We start from the raw sequence: 11990 nt of genomic DNA on the forward strand, positions 1-11990 counted from the left end.
CTTATTCGAAAGTGCCCATCACTACTTTTATCATTATCTTAAGCTTGGGTTTGTTTATCTTTCAGAATCATGTGCTCAGCCCACACCGCTCTGCTGTGCAGGACAAGATGATGAATGCTATCGTGGGTGTTATTGTGATGAGGCGTGCACTGAAAACGAGTGCTGTAGTGACTACACGGAGACATGTGCTCAACGTAATTTTAGATCCATATTAAAACAAAAAATATTAATCACTGAATCTGTAAACTAATACATTGTCATCATCCTCAGATCAACCAACAACAACACCGCCGGCAATCAACCCTCCACTGGCAATCAACCCACCACCATCATCAACCACTATGAACAAGCGACCTCGTCCAAATCGTCCTCACAGACAGTATCAAAATAATTCTCTTAAACTTTCTAAGCATCCACAGCAGAAAAACTGATACAGCAGTGTATCTTGATATAAAGCAATATTTTTCTGCCCATCTGTTATACACCAAATGAACGGTGTGTTGTCTTGCTCAAGTCTTTGGTTCAGTAAGTGTAGTTTGAAAAGTCATTTTCATAAAGAATGGTATATGTGATTAAAATATTAAGAGTTAAGGTGTGGGGAATATTTACACGATTTAATTGTTATTTTTTCTCATGTTTACTGATGTCTATTGTTATCTTTGTTGTAATAATGACTGTGGGAGGGATATGTCTTTTCATGATGAGTCATTGCTATTGGGTATGAATAAACTTTCTTTGCTTGGAAAAAGCAGAAACCTGTTCTGTATTTTTTTTCAACAATGTCGTGATTTGATCTATGCATATGAAACATTACAATGAATAATTTGTGCCTAAAACAGACCTTCCCAAAACCTTTGATCCGGATTCACAAATACTTTGTAAATGTCCAATTTCATGGTACACTACCATTCATCTACAGACTGTAAACCGAGATTAAGCCTTCAATAAACTATGATTATATAACGTGTTATACTGAACAAAAAAAATGCTGGGCTCTTTTTTTACCCAGCCGCTAGGTTGAGCTTGTTGAGTCATTTTCTCAGTGTTTGGTAGTATTGTGTAACCCAATCACTGGGTTACCAGTTGGGTCTAGTTGAGTGACAAGTATTAATACTGTATGTATAAAATATTGGAGCAGGGAAGAATACTTAATGAATTGAAATATTCGGTAATAGTTCCTGTAGGAAAGCCGGGTTGGGATAAACCAGCATTAAAAATTATAGACCCATAGCTCTGAATTATTATATGCAGCGGGTGAATGGGCTTTTGTCCATTCACCCCTTCCACCAGGGGGTCCCCTTTCCCCTAATGGACTATGGACTAAATCTTATCAACACCAGGACTGTCCTTTGGACTACATTTCCCATAAGTCATTGCCTGGACTCATTGTTTAATCACCTCCACACGTCTTATGTGCTGCACCTCTGCCTATTTAAACCCAGTCACCTCAGTTATACTTAGTGTAGTGGGTGACGAAAGAGGTTAGGTTGTAATGAACTATGGCTGGCTTGTAATGAGGCATGCGTCACACCCCACTTAACTATCACTTAATGTATGACCAATGAGCTACTGTTGGTCCGGTATAAAAGCCGGTCGGTTATGCGTTTTGGTATACGTTATGGTCCGGGACACACTTCGTCCTCTTTGTGAATCACAGCGGTATGTATTTGGAGCTGCAGTCACTGGCCTGTCTGTTTTTTTTATATTTTAAAGTTACTCGTGTTTGTTCAGTGTTATTTTTGGCCACTAAGTGTGCCGTGTGGACGTGATGGCGTTTGCCTTCAGGGCTTCCATGCTTATGCATTGGTTTGACAGATGTCTTAGTATCGGCTGTGGTTGCGGTATCAACAAGAGAGTTCATTTCTCTCATACGAGTGTAATATGTTATCGCGCACTACTTCATCGGATCATTATGCATGTAAACCATCTTAAGAGAGGTACCGTCATGTCGCCACAGCGTAAGTTCGTTACTTTGATTCCTTTCTTGCTCAGGAGAATAGGTGGGGAGGTTTGTTGTGACGCCTTCCTGTTCCTGGACCACACTGCTGCTTTGGAGGGGGCAGAACTGCTGCTTTGTAGGGAGAACTCTTGCTTTGGAGGGAACGGTGCTGTTTTGAATGGACCGGTGTGCATGGTGCTTTCTGCGTAGTAACTGTCCCTGGACTATTCTGTGCCTATGAGTGTGTTCCTGAGTGGTGTGGTGATTTCTCTACACAACTAGGTTGTGTGTTAGCCCGCTTTACAGAACGCCTCAGCTTCTGGTTGATTTTGATATAGGTTCTTTTGTAGTTTGGCTTTCCTGCATAATGTGTATTTATTGTGACATTTGGCCACCCACCACAATGAGCAGTGGTTCTCAAACTTTTGTGTAAGGCACATTTGTGTAGAATGCATTGCTTTGTGGTGCCCCAAATAAAGACTTATCTTAAACTTAGAATTTTAATTAAACCAAAAACATATTCAGTTATACAATGCTGGAACATCAATTATTTTGGTTGGTGGTCTTATTTTTTTATGTTTGAATGCATACAATTCCGTATTTCATAAAATGCCATAATATCTGTGGTCCCCCAGTTCTATCTTCGGGCCCCCAAGGGGGCCATGGCCCCCAGTTTGAGAACTACTGCTGTAGAGCACAAATAAAAATCATTTGGTCATACGTATGTACCATAATGTGGTAATTCCTGTTAATCTAAGTCAAAATCAATTACTAAAATTACTGTAGCGAGTTGTGGCTGCAGAGTAAGCAAAACATTGTAGAATTATTTTAACTGAAAGACTTGTATATGACATGTAATTGATTACTGATCTGTATAGTAAAAACATTGTCTGTATCTGGTAGAGGAGACTACATAAACGTAACCTCAAGTTGCCTATTCCATGGATTATGTGGTTATTAAACGTGCTTGTGTAACTGGGTGAAGAAGACTGTGGGCCCGATAAAATACAATTTTACTGGTTTTTATTGAGAAATAATGTATTTTGACACTGTTAGGGCCGAGCCTATTTTTAAGCCTATGTCTCCTCTTGCAAAATTCCTCACCTGCCTTTTAAAACAGTCTCTCACAGAAAACCGAGGAGGCTTCTATACACAGAAACTGCAGCGCTATCAGATATAGATGGGGGGTAACATGTTTTTGTTCTTTCCAGTATTCAAGTGAATCATGGGTTCTGGGTATGTCAGTATCCTTTAAGGATCGATTAACCTCTATTACTCCATCAGCTGTGGCATTGCAGGTTTTTTTTTACGTTAATGGGGTTTGTTCCTAGATTCTGACAGCTTCAGTTATTTTACTTTGATTGAGGAACCTGAAGGTTTTAAACCTTATCAATCTAATTCATTTAAAAACTGCTTGGTCACATTTGCAATATGGACATCAATATTAATGTTTTAACTGCTGAATAAATACAAATTATAACAGGTTTGTTCTCCCGGTAAAGAATGATGTCATTTTCATCAGCGGAATGACTTTTGAACCTGAGACACGTTTCTCCTCCGACAATTGGTCCGCACACGGAGGATTTCCTTTATTGCTTCATACTCCTTTGTGTTGACACAAATTAATGATCCGATTATCGATTCTTAAAACTGTGTTTCAACACCTGATTTTACTCAAGATGTTCCTCTGAGGGGGTTTAACAGAAATTCTATGGAACTGAATAATAAAATCCACTTCACCAACAAATACTTCTTTCTTTTGAAGTGCTTTATTGTGTTACTTTACATCCAAAGAGCTTTTCAATCATATGTGGGGGGTCTCTCCTCAACCACCACCAGTGTGCACAATCCACCTGGATGATGCGGCGGCAGTCAGAGTACTACGGCCCCAGTTAGCTCACCACACACCAGCTAAGAGGAGAGAGAGATAGAGCCAATTCAGAGGGTGGGGAATCTTAGGAGCCGACGATTGAAAAGGGCCAATGGAAGGAATCTGGCCAGGATACCGAGGTTAAAACCCTACTCTTTTAGACTGTTAGAAAATAGTTTGGACCATTAAGGTTTTAATCAACATCATACAAATTGCCAATTAATATCCATCAGTCCAAAAGAATATGTCACGAGCCTGTGTCACGTGATCAGCCTTAAGAAGTTATGTTTTCTCTTTAAATGCTTTATTTTGTTCATTTTTTACTCATTAAATGGCTTTCGTTTTTAAATGGATTAGTCTTAGCTCCATGCCTTAATAGAAACTTCCGTGAACTATTGAAACTGTGAAAATTTTTTTCCATTGGAGTCAACGGAGAAGACGCAACTCTCTCCATCAATGGCTCTGACTTGTTTGTCTGTGATCGGGCTAATATCCAGTAATGATTTAACACTAGCGCCCTCAAGTGGCTACATGTGATAACATGTTGACCTAGATACCTCCTTTCAATAAGTCACAGTGAAAATAAACAATAAAAAATATGTAACGTTTTAGACTGTTAAAGTGTCTACAACTGTGTATAACTAAAGCACACGCCAACATGTTTTTCCCAACTGCATGGAGCAGTGTCTTTAAATGTTGTCCATGATGTTGCCCCTATCCTGTCTGAGAAGATAACAGTGCGTCCACCAACCAAGGATGACAAAATCATCTTTATCATAGGCAGTTGGGTGATTCCCCAAAACACATAAAGCGGATTTTGGTTAAACAAGAACAAGAAAAACTGTACACAATCTGTAAATTTAGTGTACGTCATGTGCATTTCATGAATGTTTTTATATCATGCTTCCAGGTTGTATCATAAAATAAGTCTGCATAAAATTAAAAATAAAAGTGATTCTATCAAAAAGAATTGTATGTTCATATTATTCTTAACTGATATTCTTAAAAAAAAAGGGTCAAATCTCACACACCCTGGCGACAACCCCTTCACACCCTTCTATTCGAGAGACTGACATAAACAGCAGACTCTGGGTTCTTTTCGGCGTCAAACCTCTTTATTATTTTGTGTAGCATGGAAACTCAAGAAGTAGATATTCCAGTGTTTCTGTTTACTTTTAGTTTAAACAAGGTTTTAATTGTTGTCAAACAGTTTGTTCAGATCCAAACTTTACATGCACATAGTCCTCACCCCCTTCAATTCAATAGCATCTGTCTGCAGACGAGATGCACTGTCAGACACATGCAATCTCAGCTGTGCACATGTAGGTCAAAAATGCTGTGTAAACGACTTAAAAAAGAACTTCCTGTGACAACCGTATCAAAATAATAACGTATTTCACGAGGTGAACTGTAAGAATTCTATTAATAAAATGTGAAGGCTACTGCTTTTTAAGAGTACCATGAAGACTGGTGGTTCAGGTCAAGGCCAGGTATTTATTATAATTATAGCTGAAATACATTAATGAACATCTCACTAATAATTTCCGATTATTTTGGGAAATATTGGGAAAATACATTACTAAATAAACCCTTTTCTTTGAACACGTGTTTTTCCGGTCTAAAAATATAAACAAACATACATATATACATAAATGACTCATTCTACAATAAACAGGTGTTTTTTTATCAATGGTTTAATGATAAAGTTTTATTATGTAGACATACTATATATATATATATATATATATATATATATATATAAAAGAAGGACAGTCACATCTGTTTTTGAGAAATTGTGGCTTCCGTAAAGTTTTCAATGCATATGTGGCATTATCATGGCATTGACAAAAAATGTAACATAAAATCATAACACAAAACAAAAAAATGGACAACCCTGTTCAACTTTGTACTCGACAAAAGACTCTAGATGCATTTTGTCCACCACATTCCCAAAAAATGTATGCATGTCCTGCATAAAAGTAAAAACAAACATCATAGGCTCTACACTATCATGCTCTATGAAATCTGTACTGAAGAACTGTTCCAAGGGCTCTGCAGCTTCATCATCCTCCATGCACATTATAAGTAGAAGCTGAACTTAGCCAAGAAGATCCCCAGAGTTCTCCAAGCACCACTGACTGGCAGTATGTAAGATCCGTCATGACACGCTCTTAAGAAACAACAATGCTGATAAATAAAAATATGCTGAACAATAATGGCCACAACCTCTAACAAAACCTACTTTTCGTGGAGACTCAACCACCTGCTTCTCTGATGTAAACTCAGAGATGAAAAGATTGGTTTCATCTACCCTAAAAAGCAAATAATAATTTTAGAACCTTTAGGACTACCTTTTTAAGGTTAATGGTTCTTTTCCTGAGGAGTTACCTGAGAAGTTACCTGTCCGTCAAAAGGCTCTTCCTGTTAGTGGAGAAAATACAGCACAAGTTTATCAAGTTAGTCATGACAACATGCCATTTTAACCTTATGATTAGTATATTTCTTCCAACTTCATTTTTTGCAACCTAAGTACAGGCTGCTGATCACTTCTCAGGAAGGCTTTGGACTCCTCTGTATAGCGGGCAAACAATTTTCCATGCCTGGAAAATAGTGATTGAATATTGAATGTTAGATAATTCCTTTCTCATAAAAGTTTGAAATATTCAAAATACAAACAATTCCATACCGGTCCAGTCCAAAGTTGTCCATTAACATGAAAAGTCTCAAAGTTATTGAAAACTGTACTAATACTTACAATTGTGTAGTTAAAAGGTGGCATCGAGCACAATGTACAATGCAGACTATAAATGAAAGAGACGTCAGTATTATGGCAAAACAATATAATATTAACTACAAACATAATGTATCATAATGTGCATCTTATCATCAACATAAACACACCACAGTCATTGCCATATGATTGTACTGAGGACCCTTAAATATAATGAAAGGAGGAATTAATTAAATTTCATAGAAGGATAGATACATATAACTTAAAGAGATGGATGGATGGGATAGATAAATGACCATACGACACGATTTAGATAGATAGATTTGAATAGACATAGGGATATATTATGGATGGACAGATAGCCAACCTGCAAATCAAGGCCTGTTTTTTCAGTCCATCCTATGTGCAAAAATCCCTGTCAAAAATGCAAAAATCAAATACGTAAATAATAATTGCTGTTCAGAAATATAAGGCAGTACAAGCTTATGTATTGTATGCACAAGGTTATTGAATATATAAATAATCTGAATATTTACTCTCTCCATATCTATCTCTAAATGTATTTATCATATCATTATTTACATACAAACATATAAAAACATACACATACCCAAGTTTTGGCGTAAGAACAACCTTTCCGCATACATCAATATCTACAACATGTGTCTCAATTGGGGGTCTGTTTACAGATACTCTTATAATCTCTGAGAACAGAGTTTTTATGTTTGAAATAAAACATAATACATTATACAAAGAAACGTGAAGCATTTAAGAAATAATACAAGGGAAGTTGTTCATTTCGTAAAAATGAATCGTGAACAAATCGCATCGTGAGCTGAGTTATAATCGTTACATCCCTACATTTAATAGACTTCAACGTCATATTAAATAATGTTGAGTAACACATTGTCTAAAAACTAATTGTATAGTGCAGGTCACCTACAAACTTTCCTATACATTTTCAGAAAAACGCTACATAACGTTTGTTCTTCACTAAATTACTGTATGAAGAACAGGTATCGTTACCCAAGTGTCATGCGATATGATGCGATATATCTGTTATCATTGATTATAAGTTCGTTATCGAAAACCTAATCTTATATATTAAAACAATACTTTACATCTATCTAATACTGTATGAATGAAATCAATATACTTACAACATTCGTCTGATAATGTTAAAGAATGTTTTCGATTACATTTGTCAAATCATTCATAATAACACTTTTACTTCGACTTAATATTGTATGAGAATAAATAAATTGAATTTTGAATAAATATACTTACAATTGGCCTATAGGTGCATTTATTTCACACACGTGTCTGACAGCGCATGTGTTGGAGTGCGCATGCGCGGCGGAGACCGTATGTGTCGGACTGCGCATGCTCGGCTGACAGTGCATCTGGCTTTAGAGTGCATCTGGTCTGCAGACAGACCCTTCTCCTTCAATTGGCCTATCTCGCAGTCAAGCACGCTAGTATGGGTCAACTAGAACAAGCTTGATTTCTCGTGACACCTGTCTCCTCAATGCAACCCGACGCTCCGATGACTATGTTCTGTTCTGATCTAATTGGTTTAAGTGATCCGTGACACCTGAGCCTTGTACACACCTAATCAAATTTAGCGGTGTGTGTGCACTCTACAGCACATAAAACCTGAAAACACACAACAGGTCAACGCACATCTGCACACATCAGGATCAAGATGAGAGCTATTTACGGTGCATTATTCTTAATGCTCCTGCTTCATGGAGTCAGGAGCAAGAAAACAGGTGAGCTATATGACATATTACCTGCGAATGTATGTTTTGGACTTACTTCATTAATCTGTGTGTTCTGCAAAGCTATCATCAGTAGACCCTGCATTTTACATAACCTTTAGTATGGAACAAATAGGAAAAACATAATTTAAAGTGGTCCAGTGTCTCCTGCCAAAAGTGATGTCAATTTTATTCAAATATTTTTTTATTCATGTTGCATAAACTAAAGCTCAGCTTTGTAAAAAAAAAGAGGCATGGTAAAAAAATATAACTCAATCCAGACGAGTGGCTACTAAATTTTACTGCACGAGAGGTTTGTCAAACATTAATAAAACATACTGTTACAATGAATGTTTCTTTTGTTGCCTAATTATTTCCCCCCATTTGTCTCTGGCTGTGAAATGTTTCTTATTTGTAAATGCGAAGTCTGTGTTTATTTAAGTGACAATTTATCATTATCCTTAGCTTGGGTTTGTTTGTCTTTCAGGATCATGTGCTCATCCTACACCGCTCTGCTGTACTTTAAAAAATGATGAATGCAAACGTGGGTGTTCTTGTGATGAGGCCTGCTCGCAGAATAACGAGTGCTGTAGTGACTACGCGGTGACTTGCGCTCAACGTAAGTTTAAATCCATACCAACATAAATGATATTCATCACTGAACCTCTTAATTAATTGTCTACAAATTGTCACCGCCATCAGCAACCACGCCATCAGCAACCACGCCATCAGCAACCACGCCATCAGCAACCACGCCATCAGCAACCACGCCATCAGCAGCCACGCCATCAGCAACCACGCCATCAGCAGCCACGCCATCAGCAACCACGCCATCAGCAACCACGCCATCAGCAACCACGCCATCAGCAACCACGCCATCTGCAACCACGCCATCTGCAACCACGCCATCTGCAACCACGCCATCTGCAACCACGCCATCTGCAACCACGCCATCTGCAACCACGCCATCTGCAACCACGCCATCTGCAACCACGCCATCTGCAACCACGCCATCTGCAACCACGCCATCTGCAACCACGCCATCTGCAACCACGCCATCTGCAACCACGCCATCTATAAACAAACATCCTCAGAAAAAACTCTGTCCTCATCGAACTCTGTGTCCTAATCCCAATCATCCTCCGAAGAATAAATCTCCAACGAATAAGAAAATAATTCAGCAGGGTATTTTAATATAAAGCAATATTTTTCTCTCCATCTGTTAAACACAGAATGAATGGTGTGCTGTCTGTTTCAAGTGATTGCTTCTGTAAGTGTGGTTTGAAAAGATAAAGACGTAGAGCAGTCCAAGTCATTTTCGTTATGTTTTTTTTTTTTGCTTTGAAATAATAATTAAGAAATGAGTTGTGGGGAAAATGTAACTGTTGTCTTTGTATTCATGTTATTATCTTTGTTGTAATGATTGTGGGGGCGGGACATGTTTGCTCAGGATGAGCTGTTCCTCTTTGGTATGAATAAACTTTCTTCGCTTGGAAAAGAGAGAAACCTGTTCCATGTATTTTCTCTAGGGATGGGGAATCTACTCAAAGACTCTCGACGACTCCATAATCTTTAATGTTGTCATCAATTTTCTTTGTGACTTCTGCAAAGGAACGAAAAACAATCGTGTTTAAGATAAAACTCATACTTCCCCTCTCTCTGACTGTACACGTTTACATCCGATGCAAAACACTGCGTAAATCAGAGCATGAGCAACACCTCTCAAAAAAAGATCACGAATGCTTCCTATTCATTCTTCACCGTCAATCCTATCACATTCAATTCTAATTAAATATTCTCCTATTTCGTCTGTCCCTCTTTAACCTTTTATTTCTCTAAATAATTGTTAATCAACTTTAGTTGCTTTGATTGAAAGCGTCACGCTATTCTTAAATGTGAGTCTGTGGGCATAACTGGACCCAAATCAAAATACATTTTGTGGAAACCAATTTGAATGCGTTTCATCCATCTTAAAAATGTAAAAGATCAGGAAAAAGCCAGGAAGTCACAAATCATATATTAAGTTCTTGTTGCTGGGTAATTATTATACCATATTTGATAAATTACATGTTGATATTTTTAAATACTTGTTAAATGGTCAACAAAGAAATGCAATGAGTTCGATGAAGAAAAGAACACAATATGTTGCAATAAAACGTGGCCTATTGGACAACAAAAGCGGAAGTTAACCGATTGGCTTGCGTAGATAGTGGGCGGAGTCCACCTATTTGTGGATTGTGCGCATGTTTTGACGTTAGAAATGTTTCAAAATCCACAAATGCACAGAGAGCCATACACAAATGTGTGCACTGATCTACAAATGCACAGAAAGCGATCCACAGATAATTGGCATTTAAGTAATTTTGTAAATGTTTTATTTGTAAATCTCATTGTGTCTATTTGTGAATTCATTTTATTTTTGTGGAACGTCTAACATGTATTTATGGTTCGCTTTTTGTGCATATGTGGATTTAAAAAATGCTTGTGAAACTCTCTATATTTATTTGCGGATCATCGTTTATTTATTCAGAATAATGCAACAATACTGACCCCATAGCAAAACGTCTTTTCTCCTTTTTAAAATATGTGTTGAACTTCGCCTGTGAATATATAATATATAAGCCTATCTTTTAGAGCACATTTACAAAGCCTCAATTCAAAACAATGAAACGCTGTATCTTAAAGTACAAAACATTTTCATTTGTGTAACTGTAACTCCCTAAAATCGATGCAATATAAAAATAATAAAGGAAACGAAATGTCTTAGCTGCAGGGGTGCCGCCAGAAATTCTGGGCCCTATGGAAACCAAAATTTCTGGGCCCCCTACATTTTTTACAGATAAAATTTAACCCAATAAACATGCCCTGTATACTTAAAAAAAAGATAATTAGCACATTGCATAGTTAAAATGTTTAACGATGAGTACAAAGCCTACAAAAACAAGAAAAAAATATAGAAATATGTACTTGTTTACATAAAAGGGAGAACATTTATTATCTCAATTGCATTTGCAAGCACAACAGAACATTATGTACACATATTGACATATACTTTACATGAACAAGCTTCAGCTGGGTCAAACTGCTCAATCAGGAAACATCAGCTACAGTAGAGACACGTTTTATTCAATTTTATATAATTTTTTTCTGGGGCATTTTATTCATATTAAGAACGTCAAGTTTGACAGCATCGATCGTAGCAGCAGCACTGTCACTTCACAGAACACACGACACACACCGGCAAACTGATTTTGTAATTTTTGAAGCGTGTAGATTACTTTTTGTTTTGCAAAGTTATCATCATGTGGCGAATACAGTAGATAAGACGTGTTTAGAGGCTAAAATTTTCGCGAAGTTTCGCGCTCAGGCTCACCTTGTTCGGCTGATTAAGACGGGGACGTGGGACGTGGGGGAAGGAGGACGTGGGTGTGCAGCAGCCGCTGATTCTGTGTTCATAATTCAGTAATTATTTTACTAAGATAGCTAGATAAAAGCAGGTCATGTAGCAACAAAAATAAGTTTTGGAATACAGGATTAGGTCAAGCTACCTTTCTTTTTGAAAAACTGTGTGACATACTGTCGACTTTGGCGTTCTCTGTCTTCTCTTTCCTTCTTTTCTTAACGTTTTTGATGCCCTGACTTTTCATGTGACATGTCTGCGTGTGTCACTGTCTGCGCTGCATCATAACA

At 37.5% G+C, this 11990-nt stretch overlaps 1 protein-coding gene and 1 long non-coding RNA gene across 4 annotated transcripts; one reads left to right on the forward strand and one right to left on the reverse strand.

Moving 5' to 3' along the window:
* Positions 1 to 5661: 5661 nt before the first annotated feature.
* On the reverse strand, positions 5662 to 7618 carry LOC130418092 (uncharacterized). Its single transcript, XR_008906281.1, has 3 exons — positions 6198 to 7618; positions 6052 to 6121; positions 5662 to 5979 (listed from the first exon to the last, which is right to left on the reverse strand). It is a non-coding gene; the product is annotated as an uncharacterized LOC130418092 (long non-coding RNA).
* Positions 7619 to 7846: 228 nt separating this feature from the next.
* On the forward strand, positions 7847 to 9755 carry LOC130418091 (salivary glue protein Sgs-3-like). Of its 3 annotated transcripts, none has more exons than XM_056744053.1 (3): positions 7847 to 8312; positions 8788 to 8919; positions 9003 to 9755. In XM_056744053.1, the coding sequence occupies exons 1-3, from the start codon at positions 8246 to 8248 to the stop codon at positions 9497 to 9499; spliced, it is 696 nt and encodes a 231-aa protein (XP_056600031.1). In that variant the 5' UTR covers positions 7847 to 8245; the 3' UTR covers positions 9500 to 9755. The 3 variants fall into 3 exon arrangements, with proteins under 3 accessions (XP_056600031.1, XP_056600032.1, XP_056600033.1); XM_056744054.1 differs by having other exon boundaries at positions 9108 to 9755; XM_056744055.1 differs by having other exon boundaries at positions 8788 to 8903.
* The last annotated feature ends 2235 nt before the right edge of the window (positions 9756 to 11990 follow it).

Source organism: Triplophysa dalaica, chromosome 3, assembly GCF_015846415.1.
Source record: "Triplophysa dalaica isolate WHDGS20190420 chromosome 3, ASM1584641v1, whole genome shotgun sequence".
Classification (NCBI taxonomy): Eukaryota; Metazoa; Chordata; class Actinopteri; order Cypriniformes; family Nemacheilidae; genus Triplophysa; species Triplophysa dalaica.